The 18,036-nt window shown below is 37.3% G+C and overlaps 1 protein-coding gene across 3 annotated transcripts in view; it reads left to right on the top strand.

The window, feature by feature from the left end:
• wwp2 (WW domain containing E3 ubiquitin protein ligase 2) overlaps positions 1-18,036 on the top strand; it is a 168,393-nt gene that overhangs the window by 135,869 nt on the left and 14,488 nt on the right. For all 3 annotated transcript variants that reach the window (XM_078400790.1, XM_078400792.1, XM_078400789.1), the window contains 7 exons: positions 2,285-2,356; positions 3,660-3,748; positions 7,590-7,749; positions 9,197-9,330; positions 13,866-14,006; positions 14,771-14,891; positions 17,224-17,328. In XM_078400790.1, the coding sequence (XP_078256916.1) occupies positions 2,285-2,356; positions 3,660-3,748; positions 7,590-7,749; positions 9,197-9,330; positions 13,866-14,006; positions 14,771-14,891; positions 17,224-17,328 (822 nt within the window). The remainder of the gene's footprint in view (positions 1-2,284; positions 2,357-3,659; positions 3,749-7,589; positions 7,750-9,196; positions 9,331-13,865; positions 14,007-14,770; positions 14,892-17,223; positions 17,329-18,036) is intronic.

Genomic DNA, 18,036 nt, shown 5'->3' with positions numbered 1-18,036 from the left:
GGATGCTCTCTATGGTGCAGCGGTAGAAGGTCGTCAGCAGCTGTTGGGGTAGACCAGACTTTTTCAGTGTTCTTAGGTAGAACAGTCATTGCTGTGCCTTCTTGACCAGCGCAGCAGTGTTAGTGGACCATGATAGGTCCTCCGAAATGTGAGTGCCCAGAAACTTGAAGCTGGACACTCTCTCCACACTGACCCCATTGATAAGTATTCCCCGTTGTGTGACCTACGGAAGTTGATGATCAGCTCCTTGGTCTTACCCGTACCAGATCATTGAGCTCAAACGAAGATTTTCATTGGATGGTGGATTGAGAAACAATCTTATCCCAAGTATAAGATTAGAATAAGCTATTATAGTATCAAAATAGGATGCTTGATCAACTGTTTAGTAAAAGAATGATAGGATTGTGATAAAGAACAGTGAGTCTACAAACAAAAATGTTGGCAAGGGTAAAAAATGTCAATGTAATGTTACTATGAGAAAATATACAGGGTTATCAGTTCTAGAATTTGGTGATTGAGAATGGGATTTTACTTTTAAAATAATCCTAAATTTTATTTCTCTTTCTCTTAATCTATTGGTGTAAATGTGTATAAAGGTTAAACAACCTTTGAGGTCTTTGCACCCAAGTCAGTTCGCACCACTTTTTTCTTACAGTGAATTACGAAGTAAGAACATAGAACATAGATCACACGCCCCTCATAATGTTATGAACTTTAATCAGGTTGCCCCTTCGCCTCTGATGATACCAACCTCTTCTAATACATTATTTGCGTTGAGCTATAGTAACAGCTTATAGAGTCATACAGCACAGAAACAGCTCAACTCATCCACGCCAACCAAGACACCCATCTGAGCTAGTCCCGCAAACCTCTAAACCTTTCCTATCCATGTACCTGTCTGAGTTTCTTTAAATGCTGTTATAGTGCCTGCCTCAACTATCTCCTCAGGCAGCTTGTTCCATATACCCACAACCCTCTGACTGAAAGAGTTGCCCCTTCGGTTTGTATTAAATCTTGCCCCGCTCACCTTAAACCTCTGTCCTCTGGTTTTTGAATTCCCTACCCCGGGGGACAAAAATATGTGCATTCAACCTATCTATTCCCCTCGTGATTTTATACACAACTATAAGATCAAATTATTTAACTTGGATGCAAAGGGAATTTCAGGTTTTAATATGCAATTCCATTTTATTCTGTAAATAAATGTTTGTTTTTAAGTAATAGGATGAGCTTGCTTCATCTGGTAGCTTAGCTAAGAACTCATTTCCGGCTGCGACATATGAACTTAAAAGATAACCTTTGGGACTGAAACCACAAATAAATATATTAGTGTAACTTGAAAATATAAGTCATATTAGGTTTACATGGCGTTTTAAACATATCCAAAATGTAAAGAAAAAGTTTCCATGCAATAGTTACGTTTTCCATCTCTTTTTGAGGAGAATGAAACATTTGTAAAATGGCTGAACAAGAGTTTTCACTGTGTTGAAGCTGGCAATCCAGCACCGAACTTTTAAAAGTGCATTTCGCCTAAAGAAAACTTTTAGAGTTACATTGTACCATGTCAATTCAATCCAGAGATAGAAATATTCAGCTGTTAAAGATTTCAGCATTATCTGGTGCGGGAGGGTTATGTTGATACCCTGAAACAATTGAGGATCACTCATGCAAATATACAAATCCCAGGCTTTCGGGCAATCCATACTGCTGTCAATTTTCCTGCACTTTGATGTTGGATACTTTTTGGAGCCACTGGCAGACCGTCAACTTTCCATAACTGTATTGGGAAATCTGCAGGCTGAATCTGTACTATGTTAGACCTGTTGCAAATTCAGAAAGTCCAGTTATTTCGATGAAGAAGAATGATGTAGAGATAGGAAGTTTTAGGACACACATTTTGAGACATTTATTTATATGCACATGATTTTGTTTCGAGTGAATGGCCCTTCATCAGTTTTGCTGAGTGATCATTGATCTGAAATGTTAACTTTGTTTCACCCTCTAGAGTATCTCTAGAGATACTGGTAGTATCTCTAGAGATACTGCCTGATCTGCAATTTTAGTTTTCATTTCAGATGTCTGACATCTGCAGACTTCAAAAATTATTTCTGTATTTCCTAAAATTTCCTTTAGTTTTTTTAAACTTTAAAACATTTTTAATAGTATGATTACATTAATTATTTGCTTGTTTTGAATACAGTATGTTGTGCTTTATCAGCATGGAATTTCTTTCTGATTTAACTAATGTTTTCTCATTTTTGATTACTATTATTTGTTGTTTCAGTCCAATGCATTACCAAGTCATGTCAAAATCAGTGTCTCCAGACAGACGTTATTTGAGGATTCCTTTCAACAGGTAACAAAATATTTTCGGTGTCACATGTTAATAATAAAGGCGGCACACAAAATCAAATATGAACTCAATCTATGTTTTTTCTTTCCAAGCACGTTGAAATTAACACTTAGTATTTTGTGTTGAGCAGTTGAAGGTACAAAAGTACACTTTTGAGTAGAATAGGGAATGAGTTTTAACCAGCCTCATCTCACCTCATCTCCTCCTAATCTTGTGATCAGATAGCAACCACTTTAAATGGCTGGGTTACATCAGGAGACGTTGAGTAACTGATATTAAAAGTATTGTCTTGCTCACCCTTCGAACTGAGCAGATTGCACACGTACTCGAAGAGTCAATCAAGCACTGATAGGAAATGCATTTGCATTTTAAGGTAAAATGTCCCAAACTTGTTCCTCTAACAGTTTCATCTGAGAGAAATTTCTTGTACTGTTTTCTTTTCCTCACATCTGGTTCAAGTTGTCTTATCGGAAATCTCCGCTTCAGGCCATGGCTTAATTCAACTAGTGAAAACTGCCTGAAAAATTTAGTAACTCTTGCCAAACTAATTAATTTTCCGTTTATAATCCACATTTTAAGTTGTACGCTTATGCATTATAGCAGTTCTTATATCCTTTTCATTAGGCTGAATTTTGTTCTTAACCTGTTTCATGCCTCTTATCACATTTTTTTGCTATCAGCATTTTACTCCAACAATACTCCAGTTTCCAACATTTGCAGTCTCTTGTGTTTCAGATATTTTTTGATTCCTTTATTGAACATTTTATTAGCTGCTGCTTTTGCTTTTCTATAGCAGAAGTGCTATTTTCCCTCAATTTTATTATGTGAATCAGTTGATTCCCTGTACTGTCTGTTTATGACTTTGACTACATCTCTCGAGGCTCAATCTGTACACATTTTCTTAACTGAGCTGTTTTGATAACAGTATAACAATACTAAACACGGCCATAAAATGGGAGACATTCTACCACTAACTTTGGCCTTCATTCCCTTTTTGTATTTAGCCTATCTTTCTCTGTAATGCATGTTGTTTAATTGGAAAGAGTGTTCATTAGCTGCATTAGCATGACATTTTCTTAATGTGAGGTGTATGGTCTTTTTGTAATGTATGGACATACAAAATTGTAAATGTATCGTTGGGTCCTGATTGAAAAATTGAATTATTTTTCTTAAACAAAAAATCGAAATGAAACTGCCACTCATTTTGCATATTCTTTGTTTGTAAATTTAAAGTAACTGTAAAAGGGTCCTGAAATTTTTTCTTAGCAAATTTTCTTTAAAATATTTTATATCATGCACAATACAGATAATGAATATGAAGCCATATGACCTGCGCCGTCGATTGTACATTATAATGCGTGGAGAGGAGGGTTTGGATTATGGAGGTATAGCACGGTGAGTAACTCAGACAGTTATTTTGATAACATTTTATGCCTCACTGAGCTCTGTGGCATCACTTTCCCTTTTGAGTCACAACAGGCTGGACCATTTTTGTATATAGAAATGAGAAAGAACAACAATGTGGACATTCAGAAGCATTGTAAAAATGACAGATGATTGTGTTATCAATTTAAAAAAACATTTTTTTTCATTATAGGGCTCCTGACCCACCAATGCAATCCAATTAGTTTGCATCAAGCTCTGGTGTCACATAGGGTCTCACTGATTAAGTGAAGGAAACTTTAATTCAGCAAGTTCTTATTTCTGGAAATGCCTTTGGTAGTGCGGACATTTCACTAGTCAGTGTCCAGTGGAGCTAGCACATAATCCTCAATAAAATCCACACTATTCGGTCAATTCAGATGTCTTCTGGTGCATGAAACTAAGGTTAAATGCTTGTACATTAGCAAACAAATGATATCCAGTTAAACATTGTGATCATCCATTGGCAAATGGTATTGAACATAAAAACAAATTAAAGCAATATTCTGGTCAACTAAAAATGCTACAGTTGCAAACTAGTGTTTCATATTGCAGTACAGTTCTTGAAAAAAAAATCATTGTGTATGCAACTATTGATGTGCCTCAGATCTAAAAAGACTGGCCAAAATAGTGCAGGTCACAAATCCCTACGTAAAGAAGATTAGGTTAAAAGAAGTGTCCCATAGTCTTCTAAGTACTGCTGGAAGTGTCTTTGATACTGAAAATAGATGTCTTTCAAACATTATATTGTTCATCGGTAAATTCCTCTCTTTACCAGCAAGAGTAACCCAAAGTAGGTATAACTTGAACCAAGATGGCAGCCAAGTGAGTTCATATGCTTTACCATCTGAACTATTTTGGATTTTGAATTGCATGCCAATGGACAAATAATTTAATTTCTACTTTATTGTAAATGAAATTAGATTTTTTTTGGAGATATGTAATGTTTACATATTGTGTTTAATTCATATAAATATTTTAAGATTTCTGAAAATAAAGCCACAGTCCTTATTTTAAGAACATATCATTTATATATGATTATTTTGCGAATATATTGGCTCCTTGATTCTAATTAAATACTGTTTGTTATTCCATTATGAATGTTGCATCCTTTTTCTTCACCTGGATTTATTTTCTATTTGTTTTCCTCTGTGCATTCAGTGTTGGGCAGTTTTCTATTAAATCTTCTTATCAATGCATAACTCTACAGTATATATTCATCATTGAAAGAGTAAAAACAGTTGTTTGGAATTATTTTTCTCTCTGAATGAACATCCCAGGTCCAAATATGATGCAAGAAAATTTGGAAGATGTTTGTGCCTGATAAGATACATAAATTTGATGAAAGAACACTAATTTTCAATGATTTTTTGAAAAACATGCAAAATACTAATTGATGGAAAAAAGTTTCCAAATTTCAATATATATTGATTGATTTGACCTCTTTTTAAATTTTTAATCATTATATATACAGTAAAACATTTTTATTAGTTTTGACCTCCAAATTTCAATATATATTGATTGATTTGACCTCATTTTTAATTTCTGAACACTATTTTCATCTATATATAAAAACATTTCATTTGTTTTAAAATACAACAGTACACACTAAATTCTATCTGGTGGTTTGTTGCATGAAACTAATAAAATCTTAATTAGAAGCTGCAGTTGATAATTAAAAATAAATATTTTTGACTTTTGTGATTCATGAATTTAATCTTTCTAAAATGAAGTAGCCATCAAAAGAGAATTGTTGTGGTGAATTCAATATTGTATGTTTTATATAACAGTGCAGCTTCTAATGTGGACTGTTTGGCACATTTCTGGGATTGCTATTTTATTTAATTTGATTTTCAAAGTTGCTAATTTTCTTGGTGGATCAGGTGCCTGTACTATTTTGAGCCTCCATCATCTCTTCTTGCAGCCTCTTTTCTCTGTGACCTACCAGTGGTTTTACCCTATGGTAGGTTACGTCATGCTGTTCTACCACAGGGTAGAACCACGGACAGGCTGCTGAGAATCTTCCTTCATCCGTGGAAGTCACTTGTCTTTTTGCTGTTATCTCATTGTTCCTTTGAAGTAACTGTACTCCGCATATTAGTTATCACTATGTTTTATTGACAGTAAATGTAATGTATTGATCTTTACAGGAAATCATCAGGATGGAAAATTTAATATTTAATAATAATATATCAGATTAAAGATTAAAAACTATTATTGTTACAAACAAACCGGTTTCTATTCTTTTGCTAATCCTCTGGAAAATGGAAAGTAATCATGTTCTCCCCTTGTAGCTTTGCATTTTGCCTTAATCAGATTATTTGCCTATTGCAGCCTGTAAGGTGACTACTTCTATATCTCAGTTTGTGCCACAATATTGACATTCTTACAGCGCCTACAGAGCAGTCTAATCTTGCTCTCCCTCTCTCTCCATCCCTCCCCTTTCCCAGTTCTCCGATCAGTCGGACTGTCCCTGATTACATTTTATCTGTTTGCTTTGTTGTTACCTTCTCCTAGCTAACCATGATCTATTCTACATTTTCCTTGATCTCCACCCCTATGATGTCTCGTTCTCACACCTTGCACTTCCTTATCTCTGTATCACCCCTCCCCTGATTCTCAGTCTGAAGAAGAGTCTCGACCCAAAACATTACCCATTCCTTAGCTCCAGTGATGCCTGTCCCGCTGAGTTACTCCAGCATTTTGTGTCTATCTTCAGTCTAATCTCTGTTCTTTCTTCTCCTTGGAGAAAGGGGCACATTCCATCCAATGGTTTTTTTGAGATTGGGAATGTGATCATTTTGGGCAATTGTTAGAGATTCCGACACAAATAAACAGATATTTAGGCATAGCAATGAATTTAATTGTCTACTTTAAACATGCATTAATTTTAATAAAATATATGCAATGGTAATTATATCGCATGCAAGTAGAATATTCTGAGTTCTAAAGTGACTACCAGACCAGACTGTTCCCATGAGAATCTGTTTGTTGGTTCTACACAGGATTATTTAGAACACCCAATCCCTTTGAGTGTGGAGCCACAGCACAAACTCATCGTAACTTATTTATTAAATCCTATTTACTTAAGGATGCCCCAAAATTTCATACTGGGGAGTTGGTACAATATAAAGAGAAGGTGGTTAATGAAGAATTAGTGTACATGGGTGATTGATGGTACAGGCTTGGTGGGTTGAAGGAACAATTCCATGCTGCATCTCTCTCTCTGACTCCATGAGTTGAATATGAGTATTCTTATATGCTAAAGACAGATCTGTGCTTAATGCAGAAAATAAATTTTGCCGGGTATTTAAATATTTGCGCCTGATTTGGTAATTCTTGGAGCTTGCTATTCACTGGCAGCTGTGAAATTGGTTTTACTTATGGGAGCAGGGAAAGATGTTATGAGCTGTTATTTTTAAATTATTACTGAAAATAGTTTATGTGAATAATTTAATTGTATTGGAAAAATTAACATTGTTTTCAAAATGTATACTATAATTACATAATTACAGCTGAGTTGCAGCAATTACTGGAGAAATGTATTAGAATTGCTGCCCTATCAACAAGTCATTAGTTCTGAGTAAAGAGTCAGACAAGGTGAAATGAAGCTTTGCCTCCAACTGTATGAATAAAAATTAATAGAGGAGAGCTGTTATTTCTTGCATGCAGAATGAATAATTGGGGTGGTATAAAAAATCTATGAATCCAAATTTTTCATTGTAATTTTTAAATATTTAAGTGTAAGTTCTATTTTAACACATTTTTGGTGAAGGTTCAACATTCATTTTTGGAGTTTATCATTGTTCCGCAGGGAGTGGTTTTTCCTGCTATCCCATGAGGTTCTCAATCCAATGTACTGCTTGTTTGAATACGCTGGAAAGAACAACTACTGTTTGCAGATAAACCCTGCTTCATCAATCAATCCGGATCACTTGACCTATTTCCGTTTTATTGGAAGGTTCATAGCAATGGTAAGCAATGGAGTAACTAATATCTGGTGCTCATACATGTCTATACTCTAAACACTGTGTATGGAATTTCATTTTAAAAAGTAGAACTTGCACATTTTGATAGATTTGTAATAGGAAGGTTGCTTTCCTATAAAATGGACCTCTTAAACTTTCCAGGAATGAAGAACCTATGTAGTGCCTTTTATGACTTAAGAAACACCCCATAGTATTTTGCAACCAATCAAGTACTTTTGCATTACTGTTGTAATGTTTGGAAATTATTTTTTGCTCTGCAAAGTACTATGGTGATATAGGTTTTGTTCATAATTAAATAGTTTGAATGACTTAATATAGGACCCTGGGATTATCCTTTGGCTCTTCTTCAGTTAAAGCCATTAATTATTTTGGTCCACAAAGTGCGTTAGCAAAATTACATTCATACATTATTGCATTGAAGAGCCAGAATAGATTATTTATCAAGATCTTGACTGAGGTTTAAATCCACACCCTTTGACGTAAGGTGAGATAGTACTATTGAGCCACCACTTACGCAAAAGTGTAGCATCTTCACTATAATTGCACTGAAAGAGGACTGGATATTTATTTTGCCAACCCTCATCTACCTGTCACTATGATGTTACTTTGACTTGTGACTGAGATGCTGCCTGACCTGCTGAGTTACTTCAGCATTTCCGTGTAAGCCAGCATCTGCAGTTCCTTCCCACCTACACATGTGACTATTATTATGGTTGATCTCACTTACTCCTGTACTCATTTTTTCTGCCATACCATGTATTTAGAAATATAAATTAAAGTATATATTATGTGAATGTTATTAATGTAGCATCTATGATCATTGTGATCGTATAAGACTCCTTTAGGCAATACATATACAAAGATAATTTTTATGGAGAGCCCAATTCCTTTTCTATTTAATTTTATTCAGACAATGACCCACAATTACTTTTATAACTGATTGTACAGCTACCTCTGGTGTATTTTAATAATATCTCTTAGATTCTTCCATTTTCACGTGTAAATACTACGATTCAACTATTTCATCAGTAACCACTAGCTGACATTCAACTCTATCTAATTATTGCCATTTCGATCACGCCAGTGTGGCAGCATTGTCAGATTATTCCGTGCTCTTTAAATTTTGTTATGTTTCTTACATAGATCCTCATCAAATGCCTTTTGCAATTCCACATCTTCAGAGTATTAAACTGGAGTTGTTGGATATGATATTCTGTCACAAGTTTCTGATGATCTGATTTGTTTACCTTGGATAATAAGCGTTAAGATATTGTGCTTTGATTGGTGCGTGAGGGAATTTCAGAGCGATTATTAAAACACTTGGGATCATCTTTGTAGTTCTTTATTAGTCCTGTGATAAAAGTCCTTTTCAGAACTTTCTATGAGCAGCATTATGAAACATCTTGAAAGTTTTTGTTTTGTTTTGTCCTAGGCACTTTACCATGGTAAATTTATTGATACAGGATTCACACTGCCGTTTTATAAACGAATGTTGAATAAAAATCCCACAATGAAAGACTTGGAATCAATTGACCCAGAATTCCACAATTCACTGCTGTGGATCAAGTAATTATTTGTTCATTCAAAACTATTATTTGAACAAACGGACTCATTGATTGTAAAATTATTTTATAAAACGAGTAATATAGCATTAAAATTTACTGAAATTGGTATCATTTTGCATTTCTATCAGTATTTTGCTGTTAGAGAGAAAAAGTATTTGGAGATAATTTTACGAAGCAGCTGATTGGGCGTAACCCCGGGGTTGTATTTCTGCTTTTTGTTCGTACTTTTAGTTAAGGGTTCAGTGAGTTAAGGGTTCAGTGAGTTAAGGGTTCAGTGAGTTAAGGGTTCAGTGATTTAAGGGTTCAGTGAGTTAAGGGTTCAGTGCTTTTTAGTAAAGGTACAGTTTAAAGGATTAAGAGGGATTTGATTTAATTTGGGGGTAAGACATGTCAGGTGAGATCGGCCCCGTGGAATGCTCATCCTGCAACATGTGGGAGATCAGGGATATTGTTGGTGTCCCTGATGACTACATGTGCAGGAAGTGTGTCCAGCTGCAGCTCCTGGCAGACCGCATTGAACGGTTGGAGCTATGGTTGGACTCATTCTGGAGCATCCACGATGCTGAGAAGGTCGTGGATAGCACGTATAGTGAGTTGGCCACACCACAGGTAAAAGATAAGCGGACAGAAAGGAAACGGGTGGCCACTAGCCAGCGTAGCAGTAGGCAGGTAGTGCAGGAGTCCCCTGCGGTCATCTCCCTCCTAAACAGATATGCCATTTTGGATACTGTTGGGGGAGATGGCTCATAAGGGGAAGGCAGCAGCAGCCAAGTTCATGGCACCGTGGGTGGCTCTGCAGCAAAAGAGGGGAGGAAAAAGAGTGGAAGGGCTATAGTGATAGGGGATTAAATTGTAAAGGGAATAGACAGGCGTTTCTGCGGCCGCAAACGAGACTCCAGGATGGTATGTTGCCTCCCTGGTGCAAGGGTCAGGGATATCTCTGAGCGGCTGCAGGACATTCTGAAGGGGGAGGGTGAACAGCCAGTTGTCGTGGTGCACATTGGCACCAACGATATAGGTAAAAAACGGGATGAGGTCCTACAAGGTGAATTTAGAGAGCTAGGAGATAAACTTAAAAGTAGGACCTCAAAGGTAATAATCTCTGGATTACTACCAGTGCCACGTGCTAGTCAGAGTAGGAATAGGAGGATATTTCAGATGAATACGTGGCTTGAAAAATGGTGCAAGGGGGAGGGATTCAAATTTTTAGGACATTGGAACCAGTTCTGGGAGAGGTGGGACCAGTACAAACAGGACGGTCTGCACCTGAGCTGGAATGGAACCAATGTCCTAGGGGGAGTGTTTGCTAGTGCTGTCGGGGAGGATTTAAACTAATGTGGCAGGGGGATGGGAGCAGGAGCAGAGAGACAGAGGGGTGTAAAATGAGGGTAGAAGCAACAGGTAGCAAGGTGAAAAGTAAAAGTGGCAGGCAGAGAAATCCAGGGCAAAAATCAAAAAGGGCCACTTTTCAACATAATTGTATAAGGGGTAAGAGAGTTGTAAAAACAAGCCTGAAGGCTTTGTTTCTCAATGCAAGGAGTATACGTAATAAGGTGGATGAATTAAATGTGGAGATAGTTATTAATGATTATGATATAGTTGGGATTACGGAGACATGGCTCCAGGGTGACCAAGGCTGGGAGCTCAACATCCAGGGATATTCTATATTCAGGCGGGATAGACAGAAAGGAAAAGGAGGTGGGGTAGCGTTACTGGTTAGAGAGGAGATTAAAGCAGTGGAAAGGAAGGACATTAGCTTGGAGGAAGTGGAATCGATATGGGTAGAGCTACGAAACACTAAGGGGCAGAAAACGCTAGTGGGAGTTGTGTACAGGCCACCTAACAGCAGTAGTGAGGTTGGGGATGGCATCAAGCAGGAAATTAGAAATGCGTGCACTAAAGGTGCAGCAGTTATAATGGGTGACTTCAATCTACATATAGATTGGGTGAACCAAACTGGCAGGGGTGCTGAGGAAGAGGATTTCTTGGAATGTTTGAGAGATGGTTTTCTAAACCAACATGTCGAGGAACCAACGAGAGAACAGGCCATTCTAGACTGGGTATTGAGTAATGAGGAAGGGTTAGTTAGCAGTCTTGTTGTGCGAGGCCCCTTGGGCATGAGTGATCATAATATGGTAGAGTTCTTCATTAGGATGGAGAGTGACAAATTCAATACAGAAACAAGTGTTCTGAACTTAAAGAAAGGTAACTTTGAGGGTATGAGGCGTGAATTGTCCAAGATAGACTGGCGATTGATGCTGAAAGGGTTGACGGTGGACATGCAATGGAAGGCATTTAAAGGTCGCATGGATGAACTACAACAAGTGTTCATCCCAGTTTGGCAAAAGAACAAACCAGGAAAGGTAGTGCATCCGTGGCTAACAAGGGAAATCAAGGATAGTATTAAAACAAAAGATGAAGCATACAGATTAGCCAGAAAAGGTAGCATACCAGAGGACTGGGAGAAATTCAGAGTCCAGCAGAGGAGGACAAAGGGCTTAATTAGGAAAGGGAGAATAGATTATGAGGGAAAACTGGCAAGGAACATAAAAACTGACTGCAAAAGCTTTTATAGATATGTCAAGAGAAAAAGATTAGTTAAGACAAATGTAGGTCCCTTGCAGTCGGAAACAGGTGAATTGATCATAGGGAACAAGGAGATGGCAGACCAATTGAGCAAATACTTTGGTTCTGTCTTCACTAAGGAAGACATAAACCGTCTGCCGGAAATAGCGGGGGACCGGGGGTCTAATGAGATGGAGGAACTGAGGGAAATCCAGGTTAGTCAGGAAGTGGTGTTAGGTAAATTAAATGGATTAAAGGCAGATAAATCCCCAGGGCCAGATAGGCTGCATCCCAGAGTGCTTAAGGAAGTAGCCTCAGAAATAGTGGATGCATTAGTGATAATTTTTCAAAACTCTTTAGATTCTGGAGTAGTTCCTGAGGACTGGAGGGTAGCTAATGTAACCCCACTTTTTAAAAAGGGAGGGAGAGAGAAAATGGAGAATTATAGACCAGTTAGCCTAACATCGGTAGTGGGGAAAATGCTAGAGTCAGTTATTAAAGATGTGATAGCATCACATTTGGAAAGTGGTGAAATCATCGGACAAAGTCAGCATGGATTTACCAAAGGCAAATCATGTCTGACGAATCTTATAGAATTTTTCGAGGATGTAACTAGTAGAGTGGATAAGGGAGAACCAGTCGATGTGTTATATCTGGACTTTCAGAAGGCCTTCGACAAGGTCCCACATAGGAGATTGGTGTACAAACTTAAAGCACACGGTATTGAGGGTTCAGTGTTGAGGTGGATAGAAAATTGGTTGGCGGACAGGAAGCAAAGAGTAGGAATAAACGGGTCCTTTTCGGAATGGCAGGCAGTGACTAGTGGGGTACTGCAAGGCTCAGTGCTGGGACCCCAGTTATTTACAGTGTATATTAATGATTTGGACGAGGGAATTGAATGCAACATCTCTAAGTTTGCGGATGACACGAAGCTGGGTGGCAGTGTTACTTGCGAGGAGGATGCTAGGAGGCTGCAGAGTGACTTGGATAGATTAGGCGAGTGGGCAAATGCATGGCAGATGCAATATAATGTGGATAAATGTGAGGTTATCCACTTTGGCGGCAAGAACAGGAAAGCAGAGTATTACCTGAATGGTGACCGATTGGGAGAAGGGGAGATGCAACGTGACCTGGGTGTCATGGTGCACCAGTCATTGAAAGCAAGCATGCAGGTGCAGCAGGCAGTGAAGAAAGCGAATGGTATGTTGGCATTCATAGCAAGAGGATTTGAGTTTAGGAGCAGGGAGGTTCTGCTGCAGTTGTACAGGGCCTTGGTGAGACCGCACCTGGAGTATTGTGTGCAGTTTTGGTCTCCTAACCTGAGGAAAGACGTTCTTGCCTTAGAGGGAGTACAGAGAAGGTTCACCAGATTGATCCCTGGGATGGCAGGACTTTCATATGAGGAAAGACTGGATAGACTGGGCTTGTACTCACTGGAATTTAGAAGACTGAGGGGGGATTTTATAGAAACATATAAAATTCTTAAGGGGTTGGAGAGGCTAGATGCGGGAAGATTGTTCCCGATGTTGGGGGAGTCCAGAACCAGGGGTCACAGCTTAAGGATAAGGGGGAAGTCTTTTAGGACCGAGATGAGAAAACATTTCTTCACACAGAGAGTGGTAAGTCTGGAATTCTCTGCCACAGAAGGTAGTTGAGGCCAGTTCATTGGCTATATTTAAGAGGGAGTTAGATGTGGCCCTTTTTGCTAAAGGGATCAGGGGGTATGGAGAGAAGGCAGGTACAGGCTACCGAGATGGATGATCAGCCATGATCATATTGAATGGCGGTGCAGGCTCGAAGGGCCGAATGGCCTACTCCTGCACCTATTTTCTATGTTTCTATGAAGCATAGGGTTATGCAAAAATGTATCATTGTTTCAGGAAGCAATAAATCACCACAGTATTGAGGAATAAATGAGATAAATCATCATGCTACTTGCTTCTCATTATTTTTATTATTTTTCTCTTTCAGGGAGAACAATATAGAAGAATGCGGCTTGGAACTCTATTTTGCACAGGACATGGAAATATTGGGGAAAGTAACAACCCATGAGCTGAAGAAAGATGGAGAAGATATTTTGGTCATTGAAGAGAATAAGGAGGAATATATGAGGTTAACTGCCTTTTATATGTTTTGGAATTTTAGTTTGGAAATTATACATTTTACATTTCTCTAGCACACAGAGGGAAAATTTAAAAAATAATAATGTATATATATATAAATAACAGAATCACAAAATCAGACTTTTATCAGTATTAATCAATTTCTCCATGCCATGTACATCTTTATCACCTGTTAACTTTTCTGTTAACCATTAGACATTAACTAAATGTTTTGTATTACAGTTGAAAGAAAAATATATGAATTATAATGAGATGCTGGGAAGAGCAAATGTAAAATTAAGCCACCTGCAAATTGCCAAGTTATAATGTAAATTATAAATTAGCAGGGTTTTCATGGATGATGCTGGCCTCACAGGCTGCCATGTCCATCCTGGTGGTTGTTTCTGTTATGTTGTCCCGACATCTACCTGATACCTACATCTCCTGCATTCTCATAAACATGGTTACTCTGCATACCTCTGACAGATTAGAATACAACATCGCGATCATATGATTTATAATGTCTTTGCAGGTCAATCTTGTCCTGTATTCCCACCTAAAACGCATATTTTACTTAGCCAAGCATTAATAAAAAATTACAATAAATTGGAAAATTTGTTGAATTGAATCCCAAAAATATAAAGCATTTCTTTCAATCCATTGCCACCACAACCCATCAGTTGTCAGGGTTTAAAAGATACAAATGCCATTTGGTTCAGTCACTATCAGATGTTCACAAAAATAAATATTAATTCAAGTTTTCTTGCTCCTTAGGTTGCTGACAGACTGGAGATTCACCCGTGGAGTTGAGGAACAAACCAAAGCTTTCTTAGATGGTTTCAACGAGGTGGTACCTTTAGAATGGCTACGGTATTTTGATGAAAAAGAGCTTGAGGTAAATGTCCACAGCAATGCCTGTCTCATCTAATGTAAGATTAATGCAATGGAAACCAAGTGATCGCATCTCAAAAGCAAATATTTGTTTTAATAGCTTCCATAGCAAACAGGTTTTAAAGGCAGCACTCAAAAGCACCCAATAAGACTGATGCACTTATTTCTTACTAATGCATTTTCAGGAACTAATTTGACAGCTTTAAAATAAAAGGAATAGTAGTAGAATTAGGCCATTCGGCCCATCAAGTCTACTCCGCCATTCAATCATGGCTGATCTATCTCTCCCTCCTAACCCCATTCTCCTGCCTTCTCCCCATAACCTCTGATACCTGTACTAATCTAGAATCTATCTATCTCTGCCTTAAAAATATCCACTGACGGCCTCCACAGCCTTCCAAAGAATTCCACAGATTCACCACCCTCTGACTCAAGAAATTAAGTATTATTGGTGAAGGTGGTTACACTAATCAATGAATTAGGTGTAGGTTATTACTGTTTGATGATCTGTTGCTTTTCATTTTGCATGTTAGATCAGAACTTTCTACTTGATGGGCATTGAAAGTTGACAGCAGCTACTATAACTTTTAGAAAGTCCTAATGTAATACTGGTTGGTTTAAAATATATATCACAGTTAGCTTCCTTCACTTTCTTGGTTTTCCACTCACCAACAGTACACATTACCCAATGACCTTTCCATTTAGATCTGCATTTGTGTTGTATCATCAGATCTTAAATTCAGTTCAGCTGGGACTCTTTGCTTGGAATAATTGCTAATTCTTTGGAATTCAGCGTAGCATTCCTGCGCTGTAAATACATGAAGCATAATTGATATCTTAATTTGTAAATAATAAAAATCCATTAAATATACACCCAAGAAATAACAGCATTCCACAGATAAAGAATTTTTCCTTTTTGGTCATTTTTTTTTCTCTCTATGGCAAAGTTTTGAATAGAAAAAGATTGGAGTACTTTGATTAAAATGAAAGATACAGAAATGACTATATATAACGGGATTTAACATACCAGTTATTTGGGTTTGTGTTATTGTCACTATTAGATTTTCAACCGTTTTTAAAAACCCAATTCTGATTAAAATAGACTCTTCATTTCTACGAAGTGTAAAAAGATTTACAGACATGCTACAATTTAAAAACATTTCAGTGCAACATTATTGTACCTAAGAATGGATACACAAGGCTGGAATCTTCTGCAGAGCGGCAAACCAGGATAATTAGCATAAACAAATTGTACGTTGAAAAAATCACGGAATGCATGCATAATTTCCATTTGAAGTGGAAATTTGAAGTACCTAATATTGATATGTTCCCAGCTTGGAGGAGATAGATCAGTTGTTACGGTTCCCATTATGACGTATATCTATGTGCAAATACGCAGGGGATTTGAGCCCACCACCCTCAGCAGCAGTGTACATCTGAGCTGTGCTTCTTTTCACTTTTAATGGCACAAATAGGGCTTATCCATCTGCTTCTTTCACTGATGTATTTACATTAAATGATTTTTACAAGCTAATGTGCTGATCTTGATGACATTTTTAATCTTTGCTCCCTTTATTTGTTTGCTTGACTTATTTTTCAGAGTTCCAATGTGTTGATTTCTTGTAAACTATAACGCTAACACGTTATTGTTCCGTTTTATTTCACATTCCTCAGTTTGGTTATAATATCTAGTTTTACTTTGTAGCGTTATTCCCTCACGTCATTTGTTCTACATTATTAAACATTGCTTTTATGAAGTAGGTCCACTTCCCATCAATTCTACCTCTCCCACTAACTCCTAAATAATTATTTTTATTTACTTTCATATTGTGTTCCAAACCAATGCCAAGTATGTTAATGTATTGTCAATACCTCTCAGCAGATCAGTTCCTAATAATATATTGCTATTATTTCACTAGTTGGACTCTCTTAATATGGTTTTGTTCTTTGAAATCCTGTTCTTTCATCTTTAATCATTCGAAATCAATTGCTAATCAATGAGGATTTTTCCAGTATTTCCTCTGCTTGTGATTTTAAGTTCCATGGCACCAGATCATCATGTCTCATTTCAATAGCCAACACTACTGGTCATGAAATGCCTTCCATGTCACTTTTCAACTAAACAGATAATGATTGATGTATAAATTGTAGCAGACTTAATAGCTCTATCTGTAGTTATGCACAAATAACACTAAAACTTTGTCATTTTGTAATAAATAAAAACTACAGAAAATTTTCAAAGCATTAAAATGCATAAAATCTCATGTGCCACAACAATAGCCAACTATTCTACAAACACGTTTAATCAGAGATGGCAATTAATTTTGCATTTATAGTTAATGCTATGTGGAATGCAAGAAATTGACCTGACTGATTGGCAGAAGAATACCATCTATCGCCATTACACGAAGAACAGCAAGCCGATCCAGTGGTTCTGGCAGGTGAGTATCCCAACCTATGCAGCAGAAAAAGGACTGACAATTCATTTTGTTATATGATAGGTCAGTGTTAGAGAATCTGCTGGTGATCTGTATTTATAGGTCACTAGAGCAAGCTTACCATGCCATTACTTTGTGTCTGCATCTTGTTGCTGGGAAAATTGGAAAATTAAATTGTTCAACTATTTTACTAATTTTCCCAGGCTGCAAGCGTAAATGAAGCTTACGTTTTTTTAAGCCCTTGCACAGAGTGGTTGCTTCGTACATAAACTGGCAATTGCACAATTTCCCAGGTCACAGGAGTAATGTTGAACAGTTTGTTTAGTGTTTTCTAATGTACAGCCAAACTAAACACAATCCTGAAAGAAAGATAAAGGGATAAGTCATTCTTTATTTTTAAATTACGCTCATTCACCATATCAGTATTACTAATAGATTAAGCACTATGAAAACTGTATTTAAGTAAATTAAAGATGCCAGTGTGGATTTGCTAGGTGGAGGTCAAAATTCAAGATCTGTTGTTTAATTATCATGCACAACATCTTCTAGTGAAATTTGAATGTAGTCGTTTCTTATTCTGTTATCGATTTGCTATTTGAACCCCGCATATTACTAAAAAAGGAATCACAACAGAAATCTTTTTTTCCTGAGGGTTTAGCTTTTAATTTTAGAGATACATCGCCATAACAGGCCCTTTTGGCCCACCGGGTC

The sequence above is a fragment of the Rhinoraja longicauda genome, chromosome 6 (assembly GCF_053455715.1).
Source record: "Rhinoraja longicauda isolate Sanriku21f chromosome 6, sRhiLon1.1, whole genome shotgun sequence".
In the NCBI taxonomy this organism is placed as follows: Eukaryota; Metazoa; Chordata; class Chondrichthyes; order Rajiformes; family Arhynchobatidae; genus Rhinoraja; species Rhinoraja longicauda.
This window is presented reverse-complemented; position numbering and strand designations above follow the sequence as displayed.